The following is a 21,170-nucleotide window of genomic DNA, read 5'->3' as shown; positions in this document are numbered from 1 at the left end:
CGGGGCTTGGGGGACAAGTCCGGGGGGCGGGGCTTAGCGGACAGCCTCGTGGCAGTCTCGAGGTGAGTGACAGCGCGGGATCGTTTCGCGCCCTTTCTCCCCCCCCTCAGAGCTCCGCCGCTTGAGGGGATGGCGGGGTCTTTGCTGCTGGTGCCTGGCGGAGCCTCCGCATCCGCGGGGCCTCGGAGCGGGGGGGGCTCACTGAGGGCTGCGGGCAGCGAGGCGGGGGCAGGGTTTGAGCGGGTGACAGCGCGCAGCCCCGCGTGGCGTTTGGGTGACCCGTCGCTTTGTCAGAGCAGACAGTGGATGTTTTAGAGTGAAACTCGCAGAGACAAACCGACATTTTTGTTGAAAAGAAACATCGCTGGCGGCAGGAGCTCCCCCAGCAGATGCGGTTTTGTGGGGAGGGGGTTTGTGCCTCTGCCCCTCGTTTCTGTCCGCTTGGCAGGCTGCGTTTAACCCGGCTCTAGTCAACGACCCACAGTCACAGCGATGCTTTCTGTCGTGTGCGCTAAAATCTGTTAAACTTCTTCTTCCTCTATCAAAAAAAGAACGTCCCCATCAAAAAAAGAACCAAAAAAAAAAAACAACAAAAAAAAACACTCAAAAAAAGCCCGGTCGAAATCGAAGTAATAAAATAATGGTAGAAGAATTAAGATTTTTGAGTCACTTCTGCTTTAAGGTGAAGTCCCTGCCAGCAGTTCTGCGGTGCAGGGACTGGAAGAGGATGGGAGGAGTTTTTTTCGTGTTCTCGCTTTCTCTGCTTGCAGAGCAGCTTCACGTTTTGGATTATTGGAACACTTTTCCAGAACAAAAGCTTCATGCCTGCGAAGGGAAGGTGCTGAGAATACTAATCTTTAACAGTCCTCTGGTGTAAATGAAAGAGAAGAGCGGCCATGTTCACACGGAGTCTTTAGTCAGTGCCCTAAGGAGCATTCTTTCAGCTCTCTTGCTTTCTAGTCAGTGTTAGTCAGAGAGAAGACAAAACTGATATATTTTGAAAGAAGTATAATGCATTCTTCTCTCCTTTTTGACTTCTGTGTTTGCTGCCAAGACTCTGCTGCCCAGCAGGAAGGTGTCATGTCGGCAGGCTTCCAACCTAAGCCATTCCATGATTCCTGCCTTCTCCACGCCTGTCTGAAGGTCACCCTGTCAGGTAGCTGTCACCTGCCTCAGTGTTGTGAAGTTGAGCTGAAGCAGACTGCCAGTGTGAGCTCCTCCAGAGATCTGTCAGGAAATCGTTTGGAATCTTGGCAATTTTTCCTTAGAGAAGGATGAAAAAGACTCAGTGTGGCTTTTTTTTGTTTTGTTTTTACCTCCTAGAAGAGCCAGCGTTAGTGATCTACTCCACTGTCTTTTGTTTCAGTCTTCTTTTCTTAAATGTTCCCAATCAAATCCTTGGGTACTTGAGACCAGTGATTTTTTCATTAACCTTTTCTTCGGCTAAAAGCCAGAATCCTGTAATGCAAAGAGTAATGAAAGTAGTTACTGTAAACTAATTAACCTTCTGTTTTGTTGCACTGGAGATTAACTTTACAAAGCCTTTCATTTCTTTTTATTCTGGAAGTTGCCTTTTCTTCTCTGGAAGCCAATCTAAAGGGGGAGGCTGTGATGAAATCTCTCTTTTTGTCTTTCCTCTCTGTTCCTGCAGACTCACATGTCACATTCTCAATGTAGGTTTCTTTCCACCAGTTCACATCTGTGAGGATGCTGTCCCCTGAACAGCTGTGATTACTAGTTAGAGCAATTGCTTATCTTGAAAATATGTTAAAATTTTGTTCTTGCACTTCTACGTTGCATGCCTGTAACATTACAAAATCCCACAATCTTTTATTTTTTTCTTTTGCCACAGATGTGAAAGTCATTTATAATCTGTTTAGAGATGTGTGCATGCAGTGTTTGTTCTGACACTTGTCTAAATTAATATGGCAGACGGTGATAGTTCTGGGTCGCAGGCCAAAATGTGCAAATGACTGAAATCTTCTGTTCTTAGTGGATGCTCAGCAAATCCTGATATCAGGCCTGAGAAGATGGGAGAAAATCAGAAAAAGGATGTAGCTATTCTCCAGAGTGCACCAAGTTCTCTTCCATGACCTCAGTAGAACTGCATGACATTACAGAGCTTTCTTTTCCTGTGTGTGCTTGTCAGTTATCAAAGATTTAAATCTCTTTCCTCTGATCAAGTTACATGAGCTTGGAAAATGACCTTAATGATACCTTTAGCTGATCTTTTGGCTAACTTGGGTAAGAGAAGGCCTGACAATCTCAGCTTTTTTTCTTTTTTGAAGACTTAATGCATCTCCTCTTGGGGGAGAGAGTATGTATAGTAAATACACTTCCAGGTTTTTCTTCGCAATATAGATAATTTAACTGGACTTGGATTTGTAGGATTATAAAGTGCTTTCAGGCCACCTCTGTGACGCAGCGCACTCCCTCACAGTACCAACTGATGCTTGTCAGCTTGCCAGCTAGCCTGCTGCTCCGAGAGCACAGGGAAGCAGCTGTCTGGAAGGCAGAGCCACGTGGTGGAAGGCTTCAGCCTTTTGTGGAGTACTTGTCCCTATGACCCAGACTGCTTCTCATCTGATTGCTGTTGGTGAGCTTGGTGTGGGACAACCTGAGCAGCTCTTTGCTGTCTTGGTATGTGCTGAGTGCCTGGCCTCAATGCACAGCACAGCATGGCTGTGCAGCTCCTGGCTGGGTTCCTGCGTATTGTGTCTGGACAGAGGCAGTGCTGAGAGCCAGGGATCTGATTAAGCAGTTCATACCTCACCTAACTTTTCCTGCTCTGAAAGGCTTTGTACTATAGAGATTTTACAGCATATTGTCACAGTTTGCCTGCATTTTCAAACTTGCATCCTTTACTTGGGAAAGAAAAACGCTAACAAATGGAGAGCAGACTGAAAGCCGGTGCTCCCAGCAGGCAGACAATCCCGGCTCATTCTCCTCCAGCCCTCAGGAAGCAAAGCAGCAGCACTGACATGCAGTGCTCCATGGGAGGGCAACAAGATACCCTTTGTGTTTCCGATTAGTTAGTCAACCCTTGGACATCAAAGTGATAAGGGAAGTAGCAGTGCAGGCTCCTGAGGAATACGCCCAGCCATAGAACATTATGGAAGTAAAATTCGCCTTAAACATTGTTCTGTTTTTTCTCTGTTGCATCTTTTATGGTCTTTTATTGTCTGCACTCCTGGCTGAATGAACTTGACAAGAGTCTGAGTCATGCTTTCCGTGTTCTCTGCCTGCAGAGTTTTATACAAATCAAGTTACCATCATGAATCTGGCATAAGGCATTATCTCACAAGGAAGTACTGAATTGTTGTAATGTTTAAGGTGATGTCAGGTGAGACCGGAGGATGCTGGAGAAATATTACAGAAACTGACTAACCGAAGCCTAAACAAGTTAAAGGAAAGAAAGTTCCCGATGTTGGTTGTATTTGTAAAGCCATTGTCATGCTACCTTCTTCTTTGTGCAGGGCATGAACATCCTTGGTTATAAAATACCCTGCTATACACATAATAAAGGCTAAGACTTTTTCTTAGTGACAAAGCAGAACAGGCAGATGTAATAGCCCAGACATAATGGCTCAAAATCATCTTTTGGCAGTCTTGTGACTATTCTTTGCTGAATTAAGTAAAACTCTCCAGTACATCACGAGAGTAGGATCATGTGTGCTGCATGCCAGCTGATTCCTTTTTGTGCTTGAATTTGATCTTACTTGAAGCCAATGTCCCTGCAGTAAAAGCATCTGTATTGCAGAGCATAGTACTGCTAGACTTTGTGGAACTTTTTCACATTATTAGTTTCATATCAATTGCAGAGAAGCTGAAGAGTCAGGATTTGACTGACTGTTGACACATCGTTGAGTATTCTCTGAATATTGTCATCATTTACCATCCCACCACATCCCTGAAAACTGATCTGCTGTTCTGAAAACTTCACGTTTCTTCAGAGTGGGGTCAATATGAAATGAAATGAAACTTGCTCTGTTGTAATATCCAAAAGCAAGCAAAACACTGATTTCTTTGACAGAAATTAAAATTTGAAATGTGTAGTGTGCAGTGTGTTTAGAAGTCATTTCTGCATCATGCTGAATCAATCTAGTAAGGCCAGGGAGTTCTAAAATCTCCATGAATCTTTGCAAAGGTCTTTAGCTATTGCATGGAGCTTTATGTGAGCATCTCAGCCCTTCCTCTGGTCCTGACATGGTTGGCTTCTGTCTTCTGCAGACTGTGTAGGCCAAGCAGTAAATATTTATTTTGAGTCATATGAAATCTTTGGCTGTGACAATAGGAATTGTCAATATTTTGTGAGGATGGTTTCAGCCATGGTAGAATGTAGCCGAAGTCCCTGCTGCTTCAGCCCTCATCCCTGTTCCAAATACATAGGAAAGGCTTAATATAAATATTTTCCAGTGAGTAGATTAAGGGTGATAGATCTGGTTTGAAATAGGTTACAAGTTGGGCAATAAATGGGCTTAAAGCGGAGTAAAAGTGATCACGGTTAAATCTGAGCAGTAGTTAATGATTAGTCTTTGATATAGATAAAGATACTCATTCTGCTTGTCAGCATTATCTCAAAGTTTAGAAACTTTGGTCTGTCTCATGATTGTAGCCTGTTTGGAGAAGTCTGCTCTCCTGGAGGCAGTAGATGGAAAATCTGTCTCTGGAATAGTAAGTACTTAGACTTTATTTTTTAAGTTCTGAATCATTTCTGCTTTGGATTAGCATCTCTCTGGCAGTCCAAGGGCTTGAAAGCTAGATGAAAAAGGCAGTGTTTAAGGCTTTTTTCCAGCATGATTTATTGTCACAGAGAGCTGGGGTCAAACATCTGTTGATGGCTATCAGTTATAGCTTTCCATGCCCTAGAGGTAATCTTGTCAGAAGAGTGTCATGAGACCAAGACTACTTCACTCTTACAGAGGCAAGTTCCTTCTCGGAGAATGGCTTCATTCCGTTGCCCTTTCCTGTTTCTTGATATTGCAGGAGATCTCTCTTACTGAGGTGAAAGCAAGTAAACATAGGATTGTATTTTTGCCTCTTCAAAAGTGAAAAAATGTAGAGGTAGGCTGTTCTATGGACTATGGCTATGAATTTGTCCTCTGAATTCTTACAGGTACTGGCATGACTGTATGCCACATATGCCATACTCTTACTGTTATTTGAGATCAGAGAGCAAAAGTAGGAAAGTGCCTCTGGAGATATGTGTTTTAGCCTTTAACCAGCTGCTGAAACACAGACTGACTTAAAGCACTATAGAATGGATTTTGCTGATGATGACTTATGTTCTACTTTGCATTTTGCTCAGAAACAGCTTTGGTTTCTTAAACTGGTGTTACAAACAATCAAGGCACAAAAGAATTTGTTTCTTGTCTCTGGTAGAGCAAGCTTTTGTTTTATGGCATAGGTGGTGATGCAAAGTTAGGTGAACAGGCATGCAATGTACTCCTGTAAGCAGGGAAAACAGTGTTTTCCTAAAAGTCTCTTTTGCAGACTATTAGGCCATTAGTGAAAAGCCCACATTTAAAAGGTGACCCTGACATGCCAGACTTGGAAATCCAAGTGTGTTCCCATGCGAGCTGACATCAACAGTGCAGGGCTATTGCGCCAGTGCCTGGCACAGGCTGGAACAGACAGCTCCAGGGAAGGAGAGTGGTTGAGTGGCCGCCTTAAAGTGCTGTGTCTGCACATGGGCCCATACCTGTTTGTAAACGAACAGCCACTTAACTGTGAGAAGAAAGGAAGGAGAAATTAGAGTGAAATGTGCTCCTGGGATTTTTATGCAGGGAAGCTCTCACGTGTGTAGAAGCTAATGCATGATGAAGGTGTTGCTCTATGATGAGTGTGTGATGTTACTGGAGATGGAAGAGCATGTATGAATTGCTTAGATCAATATGTTTCATATCATACGTGTGGAATGGATTCCAAGATTGGATTACCAGAGACTTCTGGAGAGTGGTTTTCTTTTCCAGAGTCTAAAACATATCTGAAGGCCAGTTTAGAACTTGCGTGACTGTTGTCTTTTCCTGGGATAAGTCAGGATATGATGGTGAAAAACAGCCAAAGGAGAAAAAAGCTTATTTTCCACATGTGCACATTTGTGTCTATGGCTAAGTTATTATTAGCTGATCCTTTAAATTAAAACTATCTTTGTTACCACAGCTCATCAGACATTGCCTGAGTTCACTGGAGGAAAGATTTATCTGCCAATGGATTCCCAGAGTGAAATGTTCAACAAAGGGAGCTTTTTAGTTATGCTACAGATCTGGGTCCAGGTCCATAAATGATGGCTTTTGCCCTCCAGAGTACACAGCAGCTCCACATCATCTCTACAAGAACAGACAGGTCCTTCACACGTACAGAACATCAAACTACGTGTGTAACTGTTGTACTTAGGTGGCAATAAGGTGCTGACCAGGCAAACTGCTCTTGCTGAGCCTGCTCCATCAGTGAAGTTAGGCTGGGTGATCTCAGGAGGTTTTGTGTCTCCAAAGATTACTTTTCAATCTTGCAGGATTTAAGGCCAGAAGTCGCCATTTGAGCCAAGTCTGGTCAGAGCTGTTTATGGTATTTATACAGATGTGTGTCTTCTCACTTCATCAAACTACACAGCAGTGGTTTATCAGATATTGTCTTGCAAGTATCTTGTCTGTTGTTCCATGTAGATGGATTGCTTCTGTGTGTGGCCACTGAATGGTCACAAACAAAAATATAACTCCTTACCCTCTCAGCAAGGATACCCTTTTTGTATGAGGCAAGCTGTCCCATCACTACTGCAGGTGGCTTGTTTGATGAATTCGTGAGCACAGTGGAGAAAGTCATACACAAAAGTGCATTTGTTTTTTTTGGTTTTCTTTTTCAGACTGAAATTTTGCCTTCATTATGTATATATAAAAAAAGTCTGTTGTAGGTAGAAGAATCTGTGCTTGACGAGGACATATAAAATAGGGGGAGAAATTAAATGTGAGCTTCTTTAGAGATGGGTTTTCTGAGGAAGCAGAAGTTGCCCAATATCTCCTTTAGGATAAATTTTCAAATACAGATGTTATTTTTTTTTTAAGATTAAAAAGTTTTTGAAGTGTGTTGCAAGGCTCGGGGCTCTGCAGTGCTTCAGTTCCTCAGCATGGGAGAAGCAGCAGGATGTGTTCCATCTCAGTGGTCACCACTCCTGCACTCAGTTGTGTAACATTACTGCTGAGCATAAGGAAGTATTTATTTATTCAAGAAGTTACGTAATCTTGGAAAACACAGGTCTTCTTTTCAGAAGCTTCTTTTCTGTCCTCTTCACCTCTTCCCAGCTACTGTCTCATTTCTTTCCACTGGTAGCAAGGAGGGCTTTGCTGCTCACTTCACGTGACAAAGAAGCACTATGAAATTATTAGTAAAAGGGTCCTGACTGAACATTGTGCACAGTAAAATTGTACTGGGCTGTTCTGGCATCCCAGCAAGTCCTGTTGGACCATTGGGATTGAAGCCATCCTGCCTTATCTCTGCTTAAATACAGCACGGTCGCTGGGGGCAGGGGAGGTCCTCAGGTTTCCGTTCCAGGGTGCTGAGTACTGGGTGTGCTGAGAGCTGAAGACCAATTACTGCACTCCTGCTTTGTGCCCTTGATGATCACAGGAAAAGAGATGGAGCTGTGATAAAGCAACCTGCCAGACTGCGGGCTCAGGGCAATTGCTTCAGCAACCTTAAACATGCATGAGGTGTGCTGAAGAGGTTCTTCTCTAGATGCCTCCTGGAACTGCCTTTGATGGAAACTTGTTAGCACTAGCTCTGCATTCATGCTGCTGTTGGCTGTAAGGAGTTTTGATGTCTGACATGCTTTTGTGAGAGCCCTTTTATAAAGAAGTGGTATCACAGCATCCTCTATCAGTTTTTAGCGTTTCTAATCCTGTAGCGCATCCAGATGAGCGACAGAGCTATTGTATGGCATCTCCTTTGCTTTGGGAGCTGTGGGACTGGCACTGCTCCTCAGGTCTGAGGTGCCTCACTTCTGCTCTTCCAACAAACGTCTGTTCTCTTTGGGTGGCAGGAAGCAGGAGACAGCTGCCTCATCCAGCTGAATGGGAAGGAAAGGAACCAGCAGTGCAGAGCAACAAGTACATGATATGAAAGGTCAGTGACGGAAGAAAGACAGAAATGAAAACAAGCAGGGGGCAAATACTGTGTATGTACAAAAGGGAAGAAGCTGTTTGTGGTGAGTGCAGAAATCCTCAGCGTGCTTCAGAGCAAGCTTTGGCACCTGAGTTGGCATGTGGGTCTCTGTGGTTTGTGAGAGGAGCTCACTGGAGTTGAGTGCTCCTCTGTCTAAGCTGCAACAGGAAGGTGAGCAAAGGGGAAGGTTTTGTTGTGCTCAGAGATGGGCAGATGGATGTTGGAGTGTTGAAGAGATCCTGCTTGCCTTTTAATTAGCACCACCTTTGTCACTATTCAGATATACTCTCTACTGATGTAGCATCTCACCTTGTCTGAATACTGAGGCATTTGTTGGCGTACATTAACAGTGAAACAACAGCGTGTGGCTGACATGTGTTCTGGCCTCTGCTTCTGGTCAGCAGGTGGGTGGCTATGGGCCAGGAAAGCTATGCTTGTTTCCTGAGCGGCACGTTTGATTTGCTCAGTTTGTAATTGTCAAAGCAGGCCACTGCTGGAATGTGCTCAGTTCCTTAAAAAAGTCCCACTGGGACTCTAGGTTAATTTAACATCCCTCAGATTAGAAGTATTTGTGTTTTATCAGGGAGGTAGGAAATTATAGCTGCTGTATTAGAATACTCTGTTCAGTACATGTTTCTAGCACCTATTTCTCCAAAACTTGTTCTGTATATCCTTCATGGCTGTTCTTTGTGTGAATAAGAACCATGCATGCATGTGTCATTAGCCATCGTCAGCCCCTGACAGCTTTCAGTATCTGTCCATCACCCAAAAATAACTCCCTCAAGCCAGCCTTTTGTGGCAGATGTGTGCTCTGCAGCATCTGCAAAACCAGCACCTGTGGACAAGGCAAGTACTGAGGTGTATTTTGCAAGCCTGTATATCCTGTGGTGTTCACAAGGAGCCACCAAATCCAATTCCAGTGGTTCTCCTAGTGGCACATCCTTTGCTTTTGTATTTGTAGTGCCAGGACTGGGCTCTGCTTGCAACAACATGACAGTGGTCTAGTCAGATGTACTCACTGCTGTATTGTGAGCCCAAAAGCCTGTTGCACAACTTCAGAAACATTTTCACTTCCAGCACAGTGTGCTGAAGAGACTGTATTCTTCTCTTGGGTCCTGCAGAGGGAAAGGCAGCCTGGGGAGCAGGTGGAAGTGGTGAATCTCCATGGCTGTGGTCACTGTGGGAGTAATCTTAACTGCCCTATTGGTAAGGGTTGAGAGGTGTCCAACACTAGCAAAGGAACTGTTTCAGCTTGGTGTGGTTTGGGGCCCTTTGTGAGGACCGCGTTTGGGACCTGATGTGAAGTTTCTGTACATTACAGGTACTTGAGCCTGTAAGGCTCAGGCTTTTCTTATGGAAGTGAGGTTGCAGCCAGGAGAACATCAGACTTTTCAGTTTTGCCACATTCCTTATGAGCATCCATCATTTATAGCTTTTCCATCTCTTGTAGTTTCAGTATAGCTGGGCAAAAGGTTTGTCTGGAAAGGAGTCCCTCTGTTACTCAGCCTCCCCAGCTCAACATTATTTTCTCCATCTGTAAGATCTCTTGCCAGCATTTAGTAGCTTTTCCTCCACTATTGTTGGTTTTATAGCTGCAATTTTGTTATGCAGAGTCGTTTCTGCAGCCTTCTACTTCATTGGGCCCATTAGTAATGACATGGGCTGGCACGACATTCTGCTTCACGAAGTTCAGTGCATTGTCCTGTAAAGAACAGTCCGTCCTGAGATTTTTTTCTTTTTCATGTTCAAAGATTTAGAGATTCCCTGGGGAGACTGCATAAGCTGGAAGATTAGGAATGACCTCCTAAGCAGATCAAGCAGAGTCTCTAACAGAAGGTGCCCAGACAAATTTGCTATGAAAATAAACTCCTTGCGAGGGACATGGCTGTAGCTATGTTAGGAGGAAAAGCTCTGTCCCCTCCTCCAGTGTCAGGGATCATGCTGGGTGAATGCAGTCCATTTTAACCTTAGTTGTGTATCTTACTCTTGCTTTGGTTCAGTACAAAGGACTGACACTGATATTTTTGTCAGCTTCTGTAAGTCTTAATTAAAAGTTGACTAATGGATGTAACTGCTGTGAGCTACCAAACGTTGTGCAACTCCCGTGTGAGGCAGCATCTCAGATGGAATCTGTGCTCTGAAGTTGGACTGCCAGTTTTTTGCTACATGCAGGAGTGTAAAGTGATAATTTCTTGAGGAGGGTGCAGTCTGTTTCTTGGGGAAAAACCATCCTTAAAATGGGAAGGACAAATATGTATTGGTACAAGTGCAGCTTGTGGGGAAAAAATCATAAGGAGTTGGGAAGTAAAATCCAAAGAAACAATGGCAGCCAGGAGCCCTGAAGGGTAGAGCTTTGCAGCTCAGATGAAGTGTGAGAAAACAGAAATAACGAAATGACCCCACTTGCCATGGCTCTTCTGGGATCTTTGTCAAGACCCATGGGCACCCCTAAAGCTCCCCAAGCACTGAGGAAGATGCCCACACTCACAGAGTATTGCCCCCAGCCCTGGGATCTGGCCTTCTGCAAAGAGCCTCAGAGGTTTATCTCTCACCCTCAGACCTCCTGGCGTGGGCAGCATAGGCTTTGTTCACCCTCAAGTCAGAGTTTGTTGGCGTGCCCTTAAGAAAAGGACATCTCTTAGCGTGGGCAAAAAGTCAGTCTTATGCACGGTTTAGGAATGATAGCGATTCTGAGATGCTGTGTGATCAATTGGCACCATCAGCATCCCTGGCTGGGCAGCAGTGGTTCCAGCCTGGGGCCTTTGATGGAGGTGATGAGAGGATTAATTTTTCCATATAGCTTTCTCCCATTATGCCGCTTGTGTTGTGTGTAATAGCTGCCAAGAGCCAGTCCCCACGTGCTACTCATTTGACTGCATCTCCTTGTAACATCCTCACTGCCTGCAGCCCCGCTGTGCTTCACATTCTTCTTTCGAGGATGAACACAACGTGTTGCTGGTGATGCTTGCCCACCATATCTGCACTCAAGCCAGACATCCTTCTGAGTCTTCTTCCTTCTAAATCTCCTAAAGCTTACAGGGGGAATGTGCCCTCTGCCTCTGCGTCTGTAAGGCACATTGTGTTAAATTACTAAAGAGCAATCTTTAAGGTGTGCCCATAGAGGTTGGCACAGGAGGGCTCTGGCTGGTGTTGCTGGATTCCCTTGTAGTTGGGTTGAATTTGTGTGTCCCTCAGGTGTGCCTCTGAGCAGCTCTGAAGTGAAGCCTGAGATCCTGAAGGAGGAGCAGTAGGTCCACAAGTTAGGAAAGGAAGTGGTTAAAGTTGTCCAGTTTGCCAGGAAATGGAATTGACTGCAAGCAGTGCTTAGGTCTTACGACAAGCTTGGGCCATTCAGTGAAGGCCACGGGCAGAGCCAGAGAGCGGTGCTGTAGCGTGTGCAGACGCTCTGCTTCCCCTCCCACCTCCACTTACTGCATTGAGGCGGGGGGAAAAAAGAAAAAATTGGGCTTGAGGCTGTGAGCTCAGAGCCAGGGTAACTCAACTAGTCTGCCAGCCGGACTGCTGTGAGTAGAGCACTGATAACTTTGGGCTGCCTTTTCCATTACTTACGTCTTTCATATGTAGCATTCCTTTGTGTTGTGCAGGACTGGGCTCTACGTGATGTGCAAGCAAGAGATCTTTGCCTTTCCAACTTGCTACTTTTAGTATTTTTCCCTTGGATTTCTCTAGAGTGTTTTCATTTTAATTGTCAGTAAAGCTTACCAGATATTTTTCACTTCTTCAGAAGGAGAGAAGGACCTCCTGGCCCAGTTCTCACTATCGGAAACACTGTTGGAGATACGTTAGGTAAGAATCATTCCGGCAGAGGAGCAGCAGGAATCTGGAGGCTTTTACGCAGAGCCAGCTGAGCGGTAGGGCTGTCCTGTGTGCTGCTGTTGCTTGGGGCCCCTGCAGCCAGCACTCTGCTGAACAAATCACTGGTGTGAGGGAAGCTGGAGAGGTGTTATTTGGAGATTCAAGTCCCCTTGGGCACAGCCAGTGGAATTAGTTTTATTTCTTGCTTTTTCAGAACTGGCATGGGAAGGATAGGGCACTGTTTTGAAGGGAAGAGTTTGCTGCTGTAGTGAGCAAAATTCGTCTATGTGTTCATCTAGGGCTCCATCGGTAATCCTATTAGACTTCTGCTTTGGAAAGTGGCTTCGTTCCTTTTGAATCTTAGTCTAAGGAAGCTCTGTGTGTTGAGTTTCAGGCTGAGCTGGCTTGTAAAGCTTTCTGGGAGCTTGGCAGACCCTTCCCACGGTCTGTCTGTCCTGTTTCTGCATGTCTCGTGTTTCTTATTAAAAGCTGCATCACCTTTGGGTAGCTGGAAGGCAGTTTACCACGGAAAAGTATGACTTGATGATTTACCAAAATTTGGCAGAATTCTGGATTAACTCTTTCCAGAGCAAAGCCACAGTAGATTGGGAACCTATCATAGAGAGTGTATATAATGGCAGTTGTCTTATGGCTGAGACCTGCTTCAGAAGGCAGCTTTATGTTTGGCATCTCATCAGGTCCAGCTCCTTTACCCTGTTTCTGTTGTGTACTGGCACAAGATCCCTATCTTTCTTTCATTTCTGCATTCCCTGAAGCTGCTACCATGGCTTCCCTGCATGCATGAAACTGGAGAAATGTTTGCAATGGGTGAAAGTTAATTCTGATGCTGAACCTGAGCTAATAGTTTGTTGTTGCCAGATCCTGTTCCTGTCTGTAGGATTCTCCTAAATCATCCTGGTTTGCTGAGCTGCAAAGGTGGCATTGCAGTTGACGGATACAGATCTCTTGTGTGAACAGAGCCTAGCTATGAGCTGAGGTCTGCCAGCTCAAAACAGCACAAGTCGTGCACAGACCTCTGGCTTTGGCTGTTTTCCCTGAGAACTGGAGGGGTCACAAAATGGAGGCTGTGGCTTCTTTGGTCTGGGACAACAGCGCCCAGAGGGAAAGAAGTCCTGGGAAGAACTTCCTCATTCTTTTGCCCTGTCCCACCCTGTTTGTTTTCTTATGCAGTAGATTACTGCAGAGTGAAAAGAAATCTGTGTGTGTGTCCCTGGTTACGGTGCAGCATCGAGGCAGGTGTACCATACGGTCTGCACCCTTCAGGTGTGCAAACACTGAGAAATGCTGGAACCTGCTACAGCCTCTATCTGATCCAGGTCTTCTGGCCAGAGTGCTCAGGAGCCCACCCCAATGCCTCTTTCCTTCTGTGCAAACATGAAACAGGCAGCAGTCGAGAGATCAAGTCATCTATTCAGACAAAAATACCTAATGCTGAAATGTTGAGTTTGCACAAGACTTAAACCTATTGAGAGAATTTGCTGCAATAGAAACTTGCATGTTTGTGGGTTTGTTTTTTTTTTCTTCCCAGTTATGGAGTCAGGCATTAAAAAATGGTGACTTTGTTTCATGGCCAGCACAGCTCCATGTCAGTCAGTTCCTTTCTGCTAAAGAAAACCAGAGCTTTGTAACTTCAAATATTTGCCTTTAATCTGTTCTGCCTGCTGTCCCAGATACTGTTTTTTACCCCAAGACACAGTTAGAGAGAGCTGCCAGACTGTAACTCAGACTTACTCCACTGGGTTACTCCACTGGAAGTGATTTATTTTTAAACATAATTTTTGTCCACATATAATCAGAACATGTAACAGAAAAAAATGGCTGCAGTGTCTCGGTGTAGGTTATTTTCTCTTACATTACTTAATTCCCATGCCTTTCAGTATCTTACAATGTGTCTTTCAGTGGTAAGTAACTGCAGCAGGGAGGCGGATTTGTTGTCAGAGCACCAGTGTGGAAAGTTGCTATGCTGGTGAGCATCAAGCATGTTGTTTCTAAGCTGTACGGGACCCTGCCCAGCCACATGTGAATGCTGCCCTTGTTGGTATGGTTAGTACTCTGTAAATATTTAGAGAAGGCGCATGCTGTATTTCCTTTTCTGAAGACTAGTGATAGTAAATTAGGAAAAACTGGACACAAACCAACCACAAAGGGAGTTTTTAGCCTGGTAAAGAAATAGCTTCTGTGGAACCTGCAGAGTTTGAAAGAATCGTAACATTCTGAAATGAATGAATAATAAAATTGGACTGTAGTCATTAGTGAGAGCATGTAACAGCCAAAGCAGAAGCTATGGGTCAGTCAACTGAAAGAAGAGGGAAGAGAGATTTGGGCCAGAGGAGATGGGAAGTTCTTGGTTTACTTCATTCCTTTCATGGGACTGATCTTTGATCTCGCAGTTTAAACCATGTTGGCTGCTCTTCCTTCTCTGCTGCGGAAGATGTTTTGAAGCGTGTGTATCTTGGCAGATGATTCTTTTTCCAGCTGTTTGTATTTTGGAACTTCAGTTCTAACTCTTGAGCATTTGGTCTCAGAAAAAAATGGGATCTTAAAAGCTTTGCTGTGTGAAATTTGTGCTATTTGCTCTGCAGGTGTCCTTTGGTAATGCTTATCTGTGTCAGGTGAGCTGTTTATTGCATTAGTCTATTTTTTTTTCTTTTTTTCCTCCTCCTGAACATTTTTCTGAGCTGTTTTTCTGGTCTCAATGTGTAAGTACAGATTAGAGATGATAATAGGTACAAGATATTAGCAGAAGTACGGACAGGGAATACATTCTGCTTTAAGGCAGGACCAATAGACTATGAGGTAACTTTCCAAGCAAGTTATTGTGAAGGAGCCTGATGTGGTAAGAGATGTGCTAGAAACTTTATCTGCACAGAGATGCAGAAAATACCTGAGCCATCTATTGTGGATACAGCTAATACTAGCTGACTTGAATGCAAACAGGTGCTTAATTCCATTCATTAATGCTAGTGTTTGCGAGGAGTGTTAATTCTTTCTCTCGCTTTCCTGCACTGTAGCTTCCTTGTTCCCCTCAAATCTTCAGCTTCTCTCATGGCTCTTTAACTCCAAAGCCTTTGGAGGCCACCTCCTGTTCCTGCTGCTTTGCAGGGACATTTTGACTGTCCTGAGCCCCCAGCAATTCCCACACAGCTCTGTTGTAAGGTCATTGTCACAGACTGAACCAGTTCCACTGGCAGCTGCTTGCTGTTTGGGATTTTTGTTTGCTAACACTGCTTTCAGTTTGGAAACCTTTTCTAGAGTTTTACTTTGTATTTTCAGCCTGAACCTATCTGTTCAAACACCCAGTGTCTTTTAGGTTACGATGCTCTTTTCTGTGCAGAGATCATTTCTGTAGAAGGACTAGAGTCCATCTTACCTCTCTCCTCTTTTTTTTTTTTTTAATAACAACTTAATCAGATAATGTATCTGTACTTTATGATTTCACTTGATTTTACCTGTGATCTGTGCTGGGAGGGCATATAGAGTTCCAGACAGGGTCTAGTACAGCAGTGTCAGTACTTACCTTCAGTGATGTCTGACCTGCACTTTCTGTCACTGATGAATGTGCTGTTTCAGGACTGACTGGTATTCCCAGATTGTTTTTCCTGTTGCTGTTTCTACCTGAAGAACTTTCACTTCACACCAAGAATTGTTACAGGTTATCCATCCCAGGTTGTGCTGGGGTGCAGACTGAGAAGCCATGGGCACCACTTGGTGTGCTTTTATTTCTGATGTAGTCTGTCCAGATGTACCTGATTTGCAGTAACCTGATAAGGGATTTAGACTGTCAGCCTTCTGAGTGTTTCTCTCATTGTGTGTAATGTGATTATAGGGGAGATGTGACAAAGTAAATCTCATGGAAATGCAACTGGATTGCCTCTGGCTGTTGCAGACCTTTGCCTGGCAATAGGTCTTGTACCACCTAACATAATTTCTTTGTTAAACATGTTCCCAATAAAAGGCATAACTGTCAATTAAGAGAAATACTGTGACCTGATCCTTTAGTATATGCAATTTAAAATGGAGCTTGAGATATTTTTTGCCATTTGCACGACTGCAATTGAGAAGAGACAGGGTTTTTTTCCTCTGACAGATAAGAAATGTTCCTTTGTGCTGAGCACTTGTCCCCTTGTGCTACCTCAATCTCATTAGGTTGTTTTTTTGGCAAGAATGTTTTGGATGGTGTGGCAACGCAGTGCTGTAAAGCTGTGAGGGACACACCTCCTTTATATTTTCCTGCCTGTTTTGCTGTGTGTTCTCTAGTTGGAGTGCAGGACCAAGGGGGTGCTCCAGAAATTTATTCCTAGGCAGTAGTTCTCAGGCAATACCTTGATGGCTTAGAGTATTTCCTCTTTCCATAGCAGCAAAGAAACCATACTCTGCTTAGACAAGTGTTGCTTCCTATTAGATTTTTCCCCTTTGTTTTTCAGGGTCCCATTTTTCTACGTGCCTTTTTGAATGCCTCTGCAATAAAGATGTCTCACCACATGATGAACAGCTCCACGTTGCCGACTACACATCCTGAACATCACCATTCTACAGCGTCTCTGGGAGGTGGTCATGGATCTGGGATGATGATGATGGTAAGTGGTTAGTCAGCATTAACCTCAAGCTTTTACTTGTTTGTGGTTAAGGGTAACTTGTCTTGCTATTCAGAATTGGAAATTTAACTTAGCTGTGAAAGGCGTGAATCAATCCAGTTAAACGCAAACCCTATTGTGGTTCTTTGATGGTGAAGGAGTGGTAGGAGGTGCTATGCAACATGAAATGTATTTCAGAGCTGGGGATCCTATGACAAACACTCTTCAGCAAAAACCTTTCTAGCAGCCAGCCTGGGATCTATTCTCTAGCAAGCTAAGAGCAGAGATTCAAAGCAAACATTTTCCTGCAAGAAAAGGAGGTTGACGGAGTTTGTCTGGGCTGTTAGTAAAAGCCTTAACCAGCACTGAGAGGAATGCACGTTGTTGTAATGGATTGTGTTGACCTGCAGGCAAAAAAACTCCCTGCCCTTATTCTCCTGAACTGTAAGCACCTGCTGGGCTTGTGGAGCAAAGTGCTCCAGGGCTCTGCCACATTGGCATTAAGAGTTTGTTGGTCCTGAGTCCTGCTGCTCTAGCTGACTTTGATTTAAGCAAGTTCAGACTTGTGTATGCTGGCATTACTAAAGCTTTGCAGAGATGCTGGAGTTTCCATGAAGGTGACTGTAGGATCTGTGCCACTGAAAAAGTTCTAGGTACTTTTTCAGCTATCTCCCTTTTTAAAATATCTTTGGAGTGAGTCTGAGATTATTAAAACATGGCTTAAACTCCAGAGGGAGGGGAGAGACTGTGCATTTCAATTTAAAATGAGAACATGCTCCAAAATATATTATGTAAACCTTCATTTGAAGTTTGCCTGCCAGTCGTATGTCCCAAAGAGAGGCACTGCTGCTTCTTCTATTGCAAGCATATCATAGGAGGAGAGGAAAGGATTAGAGCATCCTTCCTCTTTGTGAACATGGCCCTGCACAGAGTCCAGTAGTGCTGGTGGAACTTGCATCGTCACTGATGGCTTCTCTGGAAGAGTCTCAAGAGCTCCTCAAGAAGCTCACCATGCAGTCTCACAGCTATGTACTAGCATTCTTCAGTCTGTTAATTTCTATGCAGTTCTTTACAAGTGTTAGGTATGTGTCTTCAGTGGATAATTGCTGGACCTTGCCTTGCCTGCAACTGAAAAGTCTGATTAAGCACATAAGATTTTGAGTTGACATTGCTCATAAAATGGAGAGGGAAGGAAGTAAATAGGTGTAGCATCCCAAATCATAGAATGGACACATTAAGGTATGCATATTTCCATTCCTGGCACCAAGTAACAAGCTGTGTTTCAGCTGCGGTGTATGTGCAACTAGGCTGTAACACTTTTTTGTGAGCTTTTTTCTTTTCATGAAAAATATTAAATTGATTAAAGAAATGGTTGTTTTATAGTCACTTCTGTACTGGGGTAATGAATATCTGTTGTCCTCAAGAAGTGCTAAGCTGCAATGTATTTACCCGGATGGGAAGATTATATGAACTGTGGCTGACCTGGGATTGCATCCCCCCTTCTCACTGTATTCTCTGGCTAGGTTCAGGAACCCTTATTTTCACCCAGGGGAGGCTCTGATCCTGCTTTTGATGTTTTTTACTAATTATTGTCCCTTTATTTAGGCCTCTCCTTCTCCCATAAGGTATTGAGAGGTTCCATAGGGAGGTGATAGTCTGCTGGCACAGTGTAGGAATGGACCAGCAGAGTGAGCTATATAAGCCCTTATCTGTGTGAGCTCATATGAAGCTGGTGGAGAACTGCTCTGTACTCCAGCCAATGAGAAGTCATGGAAAGGCAAGGTTGAGCTCCACAGTGACACTCCCAACTCCTGAATACTGCGATGCTGAGGAGAAAATGAGCTCAAAAAGCAAAGAGATGGCTCTTTTCTATAGCAGGTACCTTGGAGGAATATGCCTTCTGCCCAGGGGCACTACCTAAAAGAGCTAACCACTAACACTGGAAACTGCAGCATCTTCAGCCATTCCTATTTTGTGTCTGTTTTTCAAGTCATTCTTAAGACCAGCTGAAATGATTTAAATTCTTGTCATAGCAGCAATAACCTTTACTATATTTCTGTGAGTTCCATCTCAGCATGAGCTATTCAGACTCATCTTTATGTTCTTTATGTCTTGGGCAGGCGATGACTTTCCACTTCAGCTATGAGAATGTGCCATTGCTGTTTTCTGGTCTTACAATCAATACTCCTGGAGGTTAGTAACACTGCTTTGTCTGCTCCAAATAAAATAATTGCAATTCAATTTGAATGTTGCTGGAATTACCTTTTTATGCCAAAAATATCCACACATGCTGCAGCAATTCTGTTCGAAATGGTATCAGTCGGGTGAAAAAAAGGAAGGTGTTTTATGTAGTTCCAGAATTTGACTTGTCTTCCTAACTGAAGTGGTTGCTAGTTTCAATTAATGGGTGAAATTCCAATTAGTGTGTGGGTTAAACTCACCTTTACCATCTGTATGTGTGTGCCTGTTGTCCAGCTGTAAACTGTGCAGTGTGACATGGTTGTTGAATCAAAGTATCTTTTCTGACGTGTTTTGAAGCAAACGTCTGCTGTTGCACAGATAGAATAACATTTCCTCTTTTCTCAGAAATGGCTGGTGCTTTTGTGGCTGTCTTCTTCCTAGCCATGTTTTATGAAGGCCTTAAGATTGCCCGGGAGTGTCTGCTCCGCAAATCCCAAGTCAGCATTCGCTACAACTCCATGCCAGTGCCAGGTCCCAATGGCACCATCCTGATGGAGACACACAAAACTGTTGGGTAAGAATCTCACTTCTTTCTAAGACAAATCTCTTCAGCACCTGAGAAAGGCAAAAATTGGGACAGGACAAACTTTATGCTCTCTGCAAAGTAAATTAAATTCAGGCTTGGGTGTTGCTTGAACTGCTTGGCCACCCAGGATGGAGGACAAAACAGGGAAAGCGGCAAGGTGTCAGATGAGGTTTTTAGAGAACGCATTTGGGAAGTTCCAGGAACAGAATTTGGGTGTTATCACCAGTGACTGACAGAAAATACTTAGAATCCTCCTGTTGACAACATCTACTTGGGGAAAAAAAAAAAAAAAAACAACATCATTCTGTTTATTTATGAAGGGAAAGATAAACTTTAGAAGTTTTGTTTCTCAGCTGAAAGTTTTGTCCTCACAGTGAATGCTGAATTTCCCTTACTGCTGATAAGCTTTGTGGAGAAAAACACAATTACAAGTGACAGATGCATGTAGAAATTTGTCCAGACTGCTTTATCTTCTCTGCCATTTCACACCCACCTTGGCATCTCATTAGTCCAAGAGCTAAATTTTCTCATAAGGAATTTGCATTTTCTCTTCTGTGTCTCATGGATGGATGCTGACTGTTCTTTGGGTTTTGTGTTCTCAGGCAGCAGATGCTGAGCTTCCCTCACCTCCTGCAGACTGTACTGCACATCATTCAAGTCGTGGTCAGTTACTTTCTTATGCTCATCTTCATGACATACAACGGATACCTCTGCATAGCCGTGGCAGCAGGGGCAGGGATGGGTTATTTCTTCTTCAGTTGGAAAAAGGCAGTTGTTGTGGATATCACTGAGCACTGCCATTAACACTGGAACTGCCCAGAAGCCCCTCCATCTCACTGCTCTCTTAAAATGCAGCCATCATGAAGACTGGATCATCCTAAGCTGAAAGAAAAGACATAACAAACATCTACTGGAGTTCACCACAAGTTCCTAGTGGGGGTGCAGGGATGTGAGAAACTGGGGTATGCAAGAGCCCCATGCTGCAAGTGGGCAGCTCAGGAGTCCCAAGATAGCTGTTCTTGGCTAGGATTTGCTTTAGTCTCAGATTATGCCATGACAGAAATGTAGAGTTTATTCTTTTTTTTTTTATAAAAAAAGAAACATTTTATTCCTAAATTGTAAATGCTTGTCTGTGAGGATTTTATGAACAATAGTTAAAAATGGTCATCACCAATGGAGCTAATGTATACAAATGGCTATTTTGTTTTTTTAATATGTACACAATGCCAGTGGAGATCTCCCTGGCATTGTAGCTTCTGGGGCCAATGACACCTTCTAACACAGAGGTTTGCAGAGGAAGACGTGCTGCTCATCAGACACACTCAGGTCTATCCCAGCAAGTGAGAACTTGGATGGAAGTATGTGAGCTCTGTGCTTTGGAGGGTCGAGATGAGTCTGTCCTCCAAGCTCACCACAGTATGATGAATGTTGCTAGATTTCAGATGCATTTTACTCAGTGGTTTTACTCAGCTTCAAGTGATAACATTTCAGTTTGGCTGCTTTCACTTCCCAATCATTACAATGTATGGAGTAGATGCAGGACAAAAATTGTATATTTACAGGGCAAAAAGATTTTAAATTAACAATGAACTTGTATTGACTTCAGGTTGGGTTGCACCTGAATGTGTCTAGAGCTAGACTTCTAGCTTACTAACATAATTCTGTAAATGAAGCAAGAGATAAATAATAATTTAATTACAGTAAAAGCTAAAATGTCATAACAGGGTGTTCCTTGAGTGAAATGAGGGAAATAAAATAACTATGTTCCTGTAAGAGAGAAATTTGGGGAAGAGAAGGAAAAAACGGGGCTACAGCAGTCCTCTGTTAATTCAGTT

At 43.7% G+C, this 21,170-nt stretch overlaps 1 protein-coding gene across 9 annotated transcripts; it reads left to right on the top strand.

Moving 5' to 3' along the window:
* The first annotated feature begins 1 nt into the window (after window position 1).
* SLC31A1 (solute carrier family 31 member 1) lies at window positions 2-21,056 on the top strand. 9 transcript variants are annotated; one of them, XM_090121659.1, is made up of 7 exons: window positions 28-62; window positions 8,036-8,118; window positions 11,903-11,964; window positions 16,419-16,571; window positions 18,689-18,761; window positions 19,155-19,323; window positions 19,938-21,056. In XM_090121659.1, the coding sequence occupies exons 4-7, from the start codon at window positions 16,464-16,466 to the stop codon at window positions 20,137-20,139; spliced, it is 552 nt and encodes a 183-aa protein (XP_089977785.1). In that variant the 5' UTR covers window positions 28-62; window positions 8,036-8,118; window positions 11,903-11,964; window positions 16,419-16,463; the 3' UTR covers window positions 20,140-21,056. The 9 variants fall into 9 exon arrangements, with proteins under 9 accessions (XP_031457371.1, XP_031457373.1, XP_089977785.1 ...); XM_090121660.1 differs by lacking the exon at window positions 28-62 and adding an exon at window positions 4,629-4,674; XM_031601511.2 differs by lacking the exon at window positions 8,036-8,118 and having other exon boundaries at window positions 2-62.
* Window positions 21,057-21,170: the final 114 nt, after the last annotated feature.

This window comes from Phasianus colchicus, chromosome 19 (genome assembly GCF_987193195.1).
Source record: "Phasianus colchicus chromosome 19, bPhaCol1.hap1.1, whole genome shotgun sequence".
Lineage (NCBI taxonomy): Eukaryota > Metazoa > Chordata > Aves > Galliformes > Phasianidae > Phasianus > Phasianus colchicus.
Note: the sequence above shows the minus strand (reverse complement) of the source record. Positions and strands in the feature narration are given on the sequence as shown.

Excerpts from the sequence above, each read along its gene's own strand:
- SLC31A1 (XM_031601511.2), top strand. The coding sequence starts at position 16,464 with ATGTCTCACCACATGATGAACAGCTCCACGTTGCCGACTACACATCCT. Across the intron at positions 18,762-19,154 it reads TACAATCAATACTCCTGGAG|AAATGGCTGGTGCTTTTGTG; the intron begins GTTAGTAACACT and ends CTCTTTTCTCAG. Across the intron at positions 19,324-19,937 it reads GAGACACACAAAACTGTTGG|GCAGCAGATGCTGAGCTTCC; the intron begins GTAAGAATCTCA and ends TTGTGTTCTCAG.